Source organism: Oscarella lobularis, chromosome 1 (assembly GCF_947507565.1).
Source record: "Oscarella lobularis chromosome 1, ooOscLobu1.1, whole genome shotgun sequence".
In the NCBI taxonomy this organism is placed as follows: Eukaryota; Metazoa; Porifera; class Homoscleromorpha; order Homosclerophorida; family Oscarellidae; genus Oscarella; species Oscarella lobularis.
The window spans coordinates 6038762-6051456 of NC_089175.1; the positions used below are offsets into that span (position 1 = coordinate 6038762).

General features: G+C 51.1%; 3 protein-coding genes and 1 long non-coding RNA gene across 4 annotated transcripts in view; all 4 read right to left on the minus strand.

The window, feature by feature from the left end:
* Nucleotides 1-15: 15 nt before the first annotated feature.
* On the minus strand, nt 16-1893 carry LOC136190608 (uncharacterized). The gene is made up of 8 exons (XM_065978831.1): nt 1816-1893; nt 1465-1765; nt 1271-1361; nt 1077-1209; nt 920-1027; nt 754-834; nt 495-679; nt 16-437 (listed from the first exon to the last, which is right to left on the minus strand). The coding sequence occupies exons 5-8, from the start codon at nt 948-950 to the stop codon at nt 186-188; spliced, it is 549 nt and encodes a 182-aa protein (XP_065834903.1). The 5' UTR covers nt 951-1027; nt 1077-1209; nt 1271-1361; nt 1465-1765; nt 1816-1893; the 3' UTR covers nt 16-185.
* LOC136195834 (probable global transcription activator SNF2L1) lies at nt 1113-1832 on the minus strand. Its single transcript, XM_065985340.1, has 4 exons — nt 1816-1832; nt 1506-1765; nt 1271-1361; nt 1113-1209 (listed from the first exon to the last, which is right to left on the minus strand). Exons 1-4 carry the CDS (start codon nt 1830-1832, stop codon nt 1113-1115), a joined length of 465 nt encoding a protein of 154 aa, XP_065841412.1.
* A 205-nt stretch (nt 1894-2098) lies between the features above and the next one.
* Nucleotides 2099-2739, minus strand: LOC136190996 (uncharacterized). The gene is made up of 3 exons (XR_010670699.1): nt 2602-2739; nt 2514-2551; nt 2099-2424 (listed from the first exon to the last, which is right to left on the minus strand). It is a non-coding gene; the product is annotated as an uncharacterized lncRNA (long non-coding RNA).
* A 185-nt stretch (nt 2740-2924) lies between these two features.
* The window catches only part of LOC136195392 (uncharacterized), a 36893-nt gene continuing 27122 nt past the window's right edge, over nt 2925-12695 (minus strand). Inside the window, exons 10-29 of the mRNA XM_065984712.1 lie at nt 12502-12663; nt 12389-12448; nt 12217-12339; nt 12038-12155; nt 11595-11983; nt 11350-11538; nt 11135-11300; nt 10941-11086; nt 10373-10510; nt 7891-10309; nt 7255-7840; nt 6467-7202; nt 5874-6398; nt 5271-5762; nt 5059-5222; nt 4839-5004; nt 3858-4787; nt 3605-3805; nt 3401-3540; nt 2925-3343 (exon numbers count right to left, since the gene is read on the minus strand). Of these exons, the coding sequence (XP_065840784.1) occupies nt 3055-3343; nt 3401-3540; nt 3605-3805; nt 3858-4787; nt 4839-5004; nt 5059-5222; nt 5271-5762; nt 5874-6398; nt 6467-7202; nt 7255-7840; nt 7891-10309; nt 10373-10510; nt 10941-11086; nt 11135-11300; nt 11350-11538; nt 11595-11983; nt 12038-12155; nt 12217-12339; nt 12389-12448; nt 12502-12663 (8139 nt within the window). The 3' untranslated portion in view covers nt 2925-3054. The remainder of the gene's footprint in view (nt 3344-3400; nt 3541-3604; nt 3806-3857; nt 4788-4838; nt 5005-5058; nt 5223-5270; nt 5763-5873; nt 6399-6466; nt 7203-7254; nt 7841-7890; nt 10310-10372; nt 10511-10940; nt 11087-11134; nt 11301-11349; nt 11539-11594; nt 11984-12037; nt 12156-12216; nt 12340-12388; nt 12449-12501; nt 12664-12695) is intronic.

Sequence of the window (12695 nt, forward strand, 5' to 3'; positions counted from 1 at the left end):
TGGGAGAGTAGAGTCTAAAAATTCAATACATGTATGAGTCCCTCAATATTGTCAACACACATAAACGACAAGATTCTACTGAATAACTTCTGGTTCTATAGAAGGCTATTCACATGCACATGCAGGTATTCATAGCCTCATTACATCATTTGGAGAATAGCAAGCGCCGCTTCCTACGGATCCCATCATATCATTATCACCTTCATAAAAACGACGGAGCCGTCAGCAAATGCTATCCTTAAAAGAGACCATTCGTTTTGTCGCAGAACGTCCAACGAGACGTCAAGAAGACAGTCAAAGAGTTTGGCAACGTCGTTCGAGCGGCGAGCGAGACAGTCGAGCGGCGTGCCTCGCGTCTCGCTCGGCGACGTCAGCGAGGCTCCGGCGGCGACGAGACACTCGAGGCAAGCCGGATCCACAACACCATCCTGAATCAGCTAGGAAATACGAAATAAACTATTTCCTTTGAAGCCAATGTTTGACGATGAATTTACGAGGCAATGGAGAGGCGTCAGTGACGAGAAATCCGGTTTGTCTAGCACGACGGGATCAACTCGATCAACGAAAAGTCGAAGAACCTCAAGCGGAGCACCGACTGTCGAGCACACGTGAAGCGCCGTCTGACCGTTTCCGTCCACTTCGGCTGGATTGTGACCGCTTTCCAACAGATTTCGAACAACTGTAACATGAAATGAAATTAGAAATCCTTGCTCCCTTCTCTCACAGCGTAGACGTTTAATTGGTGTGTCTTACCGCGAAGCAAGTTGAATGAGTCCTGTCTTTTCCGCTTCAGTGCGACGTGAATGGGTCTGGGAGAGTCCAGAGAAGAAGCAACTGCCTGGGACATAGCGCAGTATTAGTAAACTGTATGCAGCTGAGTAGCACCCCGCAGTTCAGGGTACAACTATTAGACACCTACCCCCGTCATGTGAAGACGTAGCTATGGTCATTTCACTACTAGAACGATGATCCGATGCGGGCCACCTACGCCGTGGTAGTGCTTCAGATAGCCAAACAGCGAAATCGCCTACAGCGTCTTTCCGAGACCCAATAAAAATCCAAATTTAATTAATTACATTCTCGACAAGGTGATGTCGTTGTTGAGTGACCATTTAATCCGCCAAAGTCTCATTGATTCGTTGCTCGTACAACGAGATCAACCAGATGGGTCCGCGAATCTGATAGCTCTCATCTCCCTGTTCTTGATGTCTAGAAAAACAACAGTCAGCTATACATATAGAGAGAAAGCAGAGTCAATTGTTTCCAGTACAGGAAGGAGAAAGCCGAAAAGCGCGTCAAACTTCGCGACGTCCGCGATTCCTCCAGCAACTCCTCGTCCTCTTCCTTTTTATTGATGCCGCCTAATAAAGAGAATTACAATCAGTCACGCCCCCACGGACCGAACGGAGCACGGATACTGAACGGAGAGAGCGGGGCCCCTTCTCTCTCCCTCTCTCCACTCACACGTCAGAAGCTCGTCGTCGTTCTTTCTCGCCCGATCCGACGCGACGCGACGGGGTCTTGTTCGACGAACGATTTTGAGATGGACTGTTCGTCCATTGGAGGCGACATTTCCTTTCCCGACGCCTGCGATTTCGCCTCCTTGGGATCTTCGTAGTCTTCGTCGCTTTCCGCTTTCTCCTCTTTGTCGCTTGGCGCCCGTTCGGCGTCGGCTTCCTCTCGCTCTTCGGTTTCCTCGTCGAAAGTCGTTTTGGAGCTTTCTTCGGTCATCGGAGACGCCGTCGTCGATTCCTCTGCGTTCGTCCTGGTGCATTGAGGCTCAATTCGAAGCGCGTAAAGCGCTCTATCGCTTACTTTTTTTTCGTTGCCATTTTCACGCGACCACGTGCGAGAGTGCGCAGAAATCGCGCGATAAATTCTATAGGCTTAGGCACGTGGGCCGCTGCAAGAACCACTAAAGAACAACACTGCGAACGTTTTCACTTTTTAATTAAGAGTGACTCTTAATTAAGAGAAAACGTTTGCACATTCAGCATGCAGCCACCGAACGTGGCTGCTTACGATTTATGGTACTCTACAGCAAAATTGAGGCTGATGCGTGTTCTACTGTATGCCAGTGCATATGTGCTGACAGCCATCCATATCAAAGCTGAGACTGCTGCTTCTAAGCACTACACATCTAGTAAGTGTTTAGAAACAAATGACGTACGGAAGACTGAAAAGAAAGAGTCGACGCCCGCTTGTCGGTCATTAACTGTCTTGGGAAAATTAATCAAGTGCCGCAGGTGTGCGACGAATCCCGAGTGCAGTAATCTCGTTCAGCCGTGCATGACGGAGTTCCGCTATCGTTGCTCGATTGCGACTGGGCCGTCAGACAGGACACGAGGAGATTGGTAGTTCGTCAGGCAATGACAGCGACAAGTGATATTTGTCAAAAAAAAGTCCAACATCAACAGCTTGTGGCTACACAAAAAAAGACAATAAAAGTATTGGCCAGCTGACTAGTGCGTGTGTGCGTGTAACGTCTCAAACCACGCTCTCGCGAGCTGCACCTTTCTTTCTCCGCATCGGTTATTTTTTGCACGGGAGCCTGGTTTTATTGGCTATTTGCAAAGATCAACGATCGTTTCGGATGCTCACCGGTTTGACGGCTTCGAGCAGGCGTTCCTTCGCTTCGCGAAGAAGCCATTCGGCCGTGATCTGCACATCAGCGGGCAATTTGTTCTTGACCTGATAACAGACACTTTCTAAGAATATTTTGGTGACTGCTAGACCTGCCTGGGCGACATTAGGCACATGTACGCTACGGCCTTGCTTCGTAGGAGCGGCGATTGTGACTCGTTCTACACGTGACGTGTTTACATATATGTATCCAGGCACGACGTGTTAAAAATCACTTCACAACTTGGACAATCCTTCGCCGACATCATGGCTAGGATACACATGCAAACTACACAGTGAAATGAAATATTAATCGAAATATACTAATACAGTAGTACTACTACAAGCTATATATATGATGTACTTCTAAATCAAGTTATTGCTTACGCTATGAGTTCTATACAGCTACCACGCATACACATATTTGAAGTTTCAATCAAGTAAACTGTACTTGTTCTGCATTTCCTTTGTAACGTTTCCAATTCGTTCCATTAACCGTTCGATTTTGGCTCGCAATTCGTCGCGACGCTGTTCGAGTCTCGGACCTCCGGCGGATCGGGCGGAGGCGGCCTGATTTGCTTCCAACTCGGCCTGTTGCTTCAACGTGCGAGCCAATTCTCCGTTCATTGCGTCCAAGCGATTATTTAGCTCGTCAATCTGATACTGAACCAAGTCCTTTTGACCTCGAATCGTCGGCACCGATTGCCGTCTCTTGCTGACCCTAGAACCGCAAGAACATTAGTTAGAGACAAAGAGAAGAACTCTTATTTGGACGTACCGTCGTTTCATTTGCTTTTCTCCTGTCAAGTCGCCTAGTTTCGTCGCGCCGTAATCGTCGCCGACGCTCTTGTTCAGCCAATCGCAAAGCGACGGGTGTAGAGAAAACGTCCGATACTTAGCCAGCCTTTCCTTCAAACCCTACGAAATAAAAAAACACCAAATGAAATAATTAATAATTAAGGCGCATATGCGTTTCACTTACGTCTGCTGAAAAATCGGTTTCCGTCGGACTCGACACTTTGACGTTGACTAATTCCTCGACGACGTTACGTTTCTGCGACGCCGTCTGAGCACCGCGGAACGCCGTCTCGACAACACCGGCTCCGCCAGCGGCCAGACGACTAACAGCATCACCCGTCTTCGATCGCGAAAAGAACATGTCCTGGCAACAAATCCTCATAGCCTACATGAAGAAATTACATAGAAAAAATATTAGGTATTGAGCGATTTTGCACCTTGTAAAATTCTCGTATAAAATGAGGATTCGTATCGTCTTTCAAATCGCCGACTTTGACGTGAGCAAGCGCGTGCATGACGACGAGAACGAAACCGCCGACGTTCTCCATTCGCTCGCGTCGAACGAACAAAATTCCGTCCTTGTGTTGATAGCGATACGAATTTCGAAACGCGTTTCGTCGATAATTATTCGGCGGTAAATTGGCGGCGAGCAAAACGGCGACGCGCGGAAAACCGTACGCTTCCTGACTGAGCAATCGCACGATGAAATTGCCGAACTGGTAGACGACGAAATGACTCGGCGAGAGCGCGTTCACGTCGACGGCGACCGTCTCGCCTTGGCAAACCCACTGGGCGTCAAGCGAGTCGATATACGCGTCTCCGCCGTCGGGAAGTAGGGAAGTGCTTCCGTCGACGCCGTCGCGTAGAAGCGTCTCGATTTCAACAACGCGTTCGAAGAGAGGCGATCGAATGAGAAGATCCATGTAGTCGCTCGCTTCGCCGGTGACGGGGAACGGCTGCGGAAGTGGCTGTGGAGGCGGTGACTGCGACGGCGCGTCTGGAACTGTCTCGTCTGGGCCAAATACTTTTTCTAATTCTCCTTCGGGTGATGGGCTGTGTTCCATTTCTTTTCGCGTGCGCGACGGCGAGAACGTCGTCGGGGTTCGCGGTCGCGCGGCGCGCTGCATGTTCTCCGACACGCGCTCCGCTTCCTCTTCGTTCATTCGGATTCGTTCTTCGCGTTCGCGTTGCTCCTCTTCTTCTTGCTCGCGTTTCGACGTTGCCTCGAGTTCTTTGAGTTTCTGCTGACGACGTCGTTCTTTTCGCTTCGCTATTTGTTGCTCGAGTTTCGTGCGAGCTTGATCTTTGCCTTTTTCGAGAGCGCCCGCGTACTTCTCCATGTTTTCTGCGTGCTCCTTGAGCAACTCCTATAAAGAAAGGAGGTTAGACAAGGTTCTCATATCTTCATGCTATTATACCTCTCTTTGTTTTTCTGACAGTTCTGTCATCGCTTCGATCTTCTTTCGTCTTTCCATCTCTTTCTCTTCGAGTTGCTTTCGCATTCCTTTCTCCTGTCGCTCGTGGAACTCGGCCTGTCGCTTCTTTTCTCTCTCCTGTTCATCTTCCAGCTCTTTCTCGACAGTCCTACAAAACATTAATTAGTCAATCACAAAATATTCAAACACTTTGTCACCCTACTTTATTCTCTCTTCCAGTTTTCGCTTGTGCTCTTCATCTCGCTTTCGTTTCGCCTCCTTGATCTTTTCCATTCGCTCCTGCCGCTCCTTGAGCACGCGTTCGCGGTATTCGCGAGCCTCGCGTGCCGCTCGATCCGCCTCGTCCGAATACGACTTCAGCAAAGCCTGCAAAAACGGTAAACGATCTTTTCAAGTTCTCCTTCAAAGACTTACTTGTTCCGGCGTTAGTTCCTTCATCGCCCCAGCCAATTCCTGCATCTGCTGTTCCCTCAACTCAAGCCGTTTGTGCGCGTACTGCACTTGAGCGCTCGTTTCCGCCTCTTTCTCCGCCTGCTTCGCCAATTCCGCCGTCTGAGCGTCGAAATCTCGCAGCTGTTTCTTCTGCTCGCGTTTCAACATCGTCTTCTGCTTGGACATCTCGCTGCTGTCCAGCGACGCGGCGCGTTCCATGAGCGCCATCAGCGCCGCTTCCTGCTGTTCCACGATTCGTTCGCGTTCCGCCTGACGCTGATCTTCGATGCCGGCGCGAGCCTCTTTAGTTAAGGCCACTCGTTCGCGTTCGTGCCGCTCGGCCAACTGGACGGTTTCGCGCGTGTGTCGCTGTTGCATGACGCGGTAAATGACTCCTTCAGCCATGTCGGCATGACCCTCTTTCTGTTGCTCTTGAACGGTCGTCGATAGCGCCGCCATTTCAGCCTTGCGAAGCTAAAGAAACAAAATGTCATAAATCTCTCATTAATTTTTGAAGTCATAATGTTTATAATGTAGTTCCATCACGCTTTTACATATGACGTTATATTATTATGATTTTCTTACTATTTTTGAAACGAGTGCGTCGCGTTCTTCTTTTGCTTTGGCCATTTCTTTTTCCATTTCAGCTTCCTGTCGATTTTGCAGCCGTTCCGCCTTCTTGCGACGTCGTTCGGCGATTTTGTCGCCGAGCGCCTTTTGCTGTTTTGATTTCTCCTCCTCGACGCCGCGCTCCATAGCCGACAATTCGTCCCGATGCGAGGCGAGAAGACGTTCGTATTCCTCCTTCGAGATATCGTCGCGACGACGACGTTCTTCCACTTTCTCCTGAAACTCCTTCTTCTTCGCCAAAAGCATCTGATTCTTCTGCTTTTCGATTTGCTCGACTATTCGCGAATCGGTCGCATTTCGTTCGGCCTCCAACTCACGATCGATTTCAGCGAGAGCCTGTCGATGTTGCACCTCCAATTGAGCCTGCTCGGCAATCTGTTTTTCCTCCAGTTGACGCTGCACTTCTTTCGCTTCGTCGGTGAGCTCGACCTCCGGGGAGACTTCAAGAGCAACCTTCGCTTCCTCGCCGCCGATAGCAACCTAGGGGAGGGGAAAAAAGTTCGGCAATGAGATTAATTAATTAATTAATCATAAAATATATTCTTTACTTGAACATCTTGAGCTTTCTTGAGTTCTTCCGCAACCGCTTTATCCTTGCCTTGCTCCTCGCGCAGACGTCGCTTTGCCGTCAATTTTGCCTGAAGCAACTCGACGTGTTTCGCCCGATCGACGGCAAACCGACTCTCCACCTCGCCGGCATTCGACTCGTACTGCTCAAAAAGTCGTCGTTTCTCCTCGTCACTAACATCCTCAAGTTTCTCGATCTGCGCTCGCAATTCGGCTTCGCGTTTCTCGCGTTGAACGTCGGCGAGAACGTCGATCATCGCCGAGTTGACGAGAACGGCGTCGCCCGTTATCGTCGTCTCCATCGAAGTTATCGTCTCGTCGCCGTCCGACGACGTCGACGTGAGCGTGCCGCGTCGACCGCGCTCGCGTCGCGTACGACTCTTCGCCTTGAGTCGATCGGAAAGATTGTCGCGTTTCTGACGATCGCTCGACGAGGCGCGATTGTAATCCTCGACGTAGTCGGCGCAACGCGAGCTGTTCATCGCGCGCGCTGCCGCTTCCATTTCCCGATCTTTAGCCGCCGCCAGTTCGGCACTACGTCGACGTCCTTCCTCGGACATTTCCGAGGCGAAAGCTTTTTCCAGTTCGGCAAGTAGCGCTTGCTGTTCAACCGATAGACGATCGAGTTCGCCGTTCGCTTCATCCGCCGTCGGAGCCGCTTTGTCGACGACAGCGTTGCCGCCGACGCCTTCGGCTTCCGCTTCAGCCGCGTGAGCCCTAGACGTAAAATTTTAATTAGGCGCCCAAGTTTTTTAATTAACAAACTTACTGATATAATTCGGCTTTTCTTCGGAGTCTTTCTTTCGCCAGTTTCGCTCTCGCTTCTTCCAGCTGTTTCTTTTTCTTCACTTCCATCTGCTCGGCGACGGTTTGCAATCGTTGCGCGTGAGCCAATAGAACAGCCTCGATTTGATCCTCGTCGGCGTCGTCGCCGCATTGACGAAGTTTCTCGCGCAGCGTTTCCTTACTCTCTTCGATAACGCGAACTTTTTCGCGTTCCGTTTCCTCCAGTATTTCGTTGATCGTCGCCGTTTCGGCGGCACGCAATTCGCCGTCGAGCTTCACGTTCTCGATCGTGTGCTTCTCGGCGAGTCGTTTCGCCGACTCCTTCTGCTTCGGCGAATAGTCGACGTGAAGCAAACCGCCGTCCGGCGATCGAGGCATAGACAATTTGCGTTCGTCGCCGTCCGTTGCCGTTATCTCGAACGTTGGAACGACGACGTGTGGCTGAGGTCGAAGTGCTTCGGTCGGCGCCTTGCCAACATGTTTCGATTGTTCCGTTTTCTCGATCGTAGGAACGGGAATTTTCACGCTGCTTGTCGTACGCTGAGGCCGCCGAGGGCTCGCTTGGAATTCTAGAACAAAAATGAGTAATCATTTATTTATTTATTTATATTCAATTTACTTTGCATTGATTTTGATGGTGTAAGACCGGAGACCGATGCCATTCCGCCGCTTTCAATCAATCCAATCAATTTCTCCAACAGCGGCACAAGCTCGCGACTCGATCCGTCCGACGACAAGTCCATTTCATAATACCCAGCCGGCGACGTGTCGTAATCGCCAGCCAACGGCAGCGAGCCGCGTACGACTCCCTTTGCCAAACCGACGCACAAATCGGCGAGCTCGCGAACGAAATCCAACGTCGCTCTCTCGCGATCCAAAGCGCCGATGCGACTCACGAGTCGTTCGCTCAACTCGCCGCGAAGCCGATCGAGCAGCTGCCTATGTTGGGTGCGAGCCACCGCCTCGCCTTCGGCGTTGTGAGCCAACGCCAATTGAGACATATGCGTTTCGTATTTCGAATTCTCCTCCTTCGCTTTGGCGATGAAACGGCGCACGGCGGCGGCAAAACGCGCGTGCGAAGCAACGTGCAACGATTCCAATTCGCGCTCCTCCGCGTCGTACTCGGTAACCATAGCAATCACTTCAGCCGGCACGCTCTCGGTCGCAACGTCGACGCGTCGTCGCGTTTCGGTTGCCGTCGCCGTTTCGAGTTGGCGCGTGAGATCGGCGACGGCGTCCAAGCCGTCACGCACCGTCGTCAAATCGATTTCGTATTCGGATTCGAGAAGACGTCGCATCATCGTCGTTTCCTCGGCGATGAGTTCGTCCGCTTTCTGACGCTGACGACGCCAGTAGCTGCGCCGCGCGACCGCGTCCGAGTCGAGCGCGTCGTCGCTGGCAAAACCTCGACTCTTCATGCGAGATGATTTCGATGAAGACGATAGAGTCACCGGTACGACTGTGCGCGTTTCGGCGTCGATTCGCACGCCGCAGACGGGCGATATTTCGCCGGAGACGGCGTCCACGGCCAAGCGACCGAGCTCGATCGGCACCAAGCCGCCGCCGTGAGGATCTTCCATCGTGCCGCCAAGCGGAATCAAAGCCGACGTCTCGCGATCGCGATCGACACCGAGGATGGGAACTTGTTGCGTCGAACCGCCAGGATCGGACATCTTCGTTCCGACTAGAAGCGGTAGGAGTTGTCCCGTTGCAGCGAACTCCATGCTTCCCGGACTGCCGCCCGTTTCGCGCAGCGCAAGCGCCGTCGCTCGTCGCCGGCGCAAATTCAGACTGCGTTCGACTAAACGACGTTTCGTCGCCGTACGACATTTCACCAATTGAGTCATCGCTTCTTCCAGTGCCGCTTCCTCCGCGTGGATTCCGAACGCCGTGCCGGCTCCGCCGCCGCGTGATTCCGTCATAACTCGCTTGAAAGAGTTCAGACATTCGACAACGCGTTCCTCGCACGCCAATTCGTTTGCATCGAGAAGCGACTCGAATCCGCCGCCGCACGGCGTCGCTTCAGCGCCGTGCGCTCCCGTCACAACGACTTGTTCGCCCGAGTAAGAATCCCGCGCAACGTCGCCGAGAAGAATCGGTTTTCCCTGCGAAGCACAGCCGCCAATCGGCACAACGCGTCCCGTCGTCGCATCGATGCGAACGCCGACGATTGGAACGATGGAATCCGAAGCGACGTCGCGCATCATTCCGCCGATTTCGATCGGAATCGGTAGTCCCGTAACGGGATCATTGTGAACGCCGCCGACAGGTAAAAGCGTATCGCCGTCGGGATGAATCGTCACGGCGAGAATCGGCACATGTTGACCGCTCGCGTGATCGGCCATCGGATGATTGTAATGCATGTCCGATCGTTTCTCCAGCGTTTGAAGCGTCGTCGCCACGGGATGATCCGTTCGCGGATCGACGGGATACGGCACGTAAGGAATGAGCGGTTCCTGTGGCACGGCGGCGTCGGCGCTTCCGCTATCCGCCGTGAAAACGATTCGTGCCGTGATGGGATCGAAGGCGACTGATCCGTCGATCGGGACCATTTTCCCCGTGCGCGGATGAAGAACGAAGTCGCGCGGAACGACGATCGCTTGGTTGCGGTTTGCGTTGAGCATACGCGCTTCTGGCGCCGCGCCGAGGAGACCCGTGACGGGATCGAGAACGACGCCGCCTGCGTCGATCGAACGCGCCGCGCCGTCCGGACCGACGAGACGATCGATTGGGATTGGTTCGAGAGTTTTCGGATCGACGAGCGGCGAGCCGATCGTGCCGCCGTTGACGACGCCGAGACGACGGCATTCGTCGGCGTGAGTCGTCGATATCGATTGGAGAAGAGCGTCGACGCGTTGGCCGGCGTCCGAGTCTGTGACGTCGTTGAGAAGACGAGTCGCTTCGGCGACGGCGGCGGAGACGGCGACCTGGTGCTCGCGTCGGTGTAACATGTCGACGTCGTGGAGACGCTGCTGTTCTTCGACGACGGCGAGATAGTCGCGACCGACCGCCTGGCGACGAGCGAGTTCGTCTTCGAGCTATGAAAAATGTGTTAGGTACTCTTTTATTGATTGCGGTACTGAAGGACTTTATTTCTCTACCTCTGTTGCTTTGTCGTCGTAGTCTCTCAAGTCTCGCTGCGAAGCGAGATCTGATCTTCCCTTCAAGTTGAGCTTCGCGACCCAGAATCCTTTTAGAGACTCCGTCTGCGAGGCGATTTTTTGATAGAGTGATTTGACCTAGTTTATAAGAAGAGAATGAACAAAAGGATTGATTATCTATGTATAGGGGTGAGGAGTAGCCTATGACTCATAAGTATTACTGAAAACATGGTAGAGGTGAGGAGTAGCTTATGACTCATAAACAATACTGAAAACATGGGAATAAGGGTGTGGAGTGGCCTATGACTCATAAACAATACTAAAAACATGGGCATAGGGGTGAGGAGTAGCTTATGACTCATAAATAATACTGAAAACTAGGGCATAGAGGTAAGGAGTATAACCTATGACTCATAAATATAAAAGAAAACGTGAGCATAGGGGTGAGAATAAATTTAAGTGAAAACTAGGCTTTAGGGGGGTGAGGAGTAGCCTATGACTCATAAATAGAAATGAAAGCTAGGGTATAGGGGTAGCCTATGACTTATAAATAATACTTTACGCTTACTTCGTTTTTCTGCTGGTCGATTTTTCCCGTGACTTTTCGACTCTGCTCCGACAAGTTCTGATAGAATGTCTCAACGCTAAATGCCTCCATATCGACTTGTTTGTCGTAATCCCAGAACTCGTCATCTTCCTCAGCCATCACAGTGCCTGATATAATCAATCGCGAATCAATCGATTGCTCCGAAATTTGTTTACCATCAGCTGGTGAACTCTCAAACTCCATGTTGCGATGATATCGTTTGACGTTGTGAAGAGTCGATCCCTTCGAAGAGTAGTCCTCAAACGGATACTTCTGAGCCAATTGACGATATTTGGGATTCTTGTACAGAACCTTCTTCCACCCGTGCACCCGAAACAGAAGCTAGAAAACGGTAAAAAAATCAATAGAAAAACCCAGCTAGAGTACGTACCAGGGCGATGCACATTATGAAGACGAGAACGATGCCGCCTCCGACCATGCTGAATATGAGAATCCAATCCGGTTCGGTGAGAAGATCGGGCTCGTTTCGCACGCCCACGGAAACGACAGAGCGTGGTGTGAGCGGCTGGAAAACGCCTTCGTTCGGACATTGCGCTCCCTCGGACATAATTCTCACGTACTGTAAAAAAGAAGTTTAATTAATAATAATACTGAGGAAATTTTTTGTTTGCTCGCCATTCGCTTTTCCGTTTCGTTTTGCATTTTGAAGGCGTACGTTCCCGAGTCGGTGAACCGAAAGGCGAAAAGAGTGATATTCGACTCGGCAGACAGTCGCAAATTTTCGTCCAATTCGTCGAACTTCCCGTGATCGAAATTGGGATTCGAATTCCATAGATTATCCTTGTCGTAGCGCGGAAAATATTCCTGCGTGACCGACCAGACGAGCGTGCGACCCAACGTGAGACAAGCGAGCGGATCCGTAAGTCCCGTCAGCGCGGCGGCGCCGACGACGGGCGCCGCTCGACGCCGACGACGCCGTCCAACTGAAGTCCCCGGTTCGACGTCGCTGAACAAAGCGGCAATGTCTTCGGGTTCGGCATCGTAAACGCCGGTAACGCCTTCACCTGAAATAAAAGGATTCTTTTAGTTGATGTATACGTGATGAAGTGAGGACTCACTGTCTGCTACTGCAAGTGGTATGCTTATTGCGGTGCCGTCTAGTTCGTCGCAGCCCGCCTGGCTGAAAACTTCGGAATTTCCCAACCGGCCTTCAAGTTCCGTTGCAGTATAATTCGCCTAAGAAAAAGGGATTTTATTTAGTATAGTATTATTATTCAATTAAATAATTGAAACTTACGATTTGTACTCCGTCGCTGTAGACGATCAATACGGGTGGGCCAGGATCTTGACATTCGAATTTCAAAACTGCCTCCGATCGCCGACGACAGTCGCTGTCGCATAGCAACTCGAGATTATCAACCTAGGCAATTCCAATCACGCAAAACTCAACATAGCATGTACGTCCATACCTCGCATTCGCAAAGACCTTTCTCAGTATTAAATCCCTTGTATCTGTCTGCACCGCACAACTAAAAATAAAAAAATAATAAGTATACATTATGAGTGTGAATTTTATTCTTACAGCTAAGCAATATGTTTCCCATTCAGCTGTCGTTCGACATATTCCATTGGTGTCTCGCGCACTTCCCTCCGAACAAAGATCATAAATGATACGAACGCAATCCTTCTCCCGACCGTCTCGCACTTCATAGCCAGGCATGCAAGGACAAGTTCGATCGCTAGGCTAAAAATCAAAAATAAAAATAATCAATACTA

What these genes read in the sequence shown, in the direction of transcription:
- LOC136190608 (XM_065978831.1), bottom strand. Translation starts at nt 950, where the DNA reads ATGACCATAGCTACGTCTTCACATGACGGGG. An exon ending in TACGTCTTCACATGACGGGG is followed by an intron (nt 835 to 919) that starts GTAGGTGTCTAA and finishes TGTCCCAGGCAG; the next exon opens with TTGCTTCTTCTCTGGACTCT. An exon ending in CTCATTCAACTTGCTTCGCG is followed by an intron (nt 680 to 753) that starts GTAAGACACACC and finishes TTCATGTTACAG; the next exon opens with TTGTTCGAAATCTGTTGGAA.
- LOC136195834 (XM_065985340.1), bottom strand. An exon ending in ACAAGACCCCGTCGCGTCGC is followed by an intron (nt 1,362 to 1,505) that starts GTCGGATCGGGC and finishes TCTCTTTATTAG; the next exon opens with GCGGCATCAATAAAAAGGAA. An exon ending in TTTTCGGCTTTCTCCTTCCT is followed by an intron (nt 1,210 to 1,270) that starts GTACTGGAAACA and finishes TTGTTTTTCTAG; the next exon opens with ACATCAAGAACAGGGAGATG.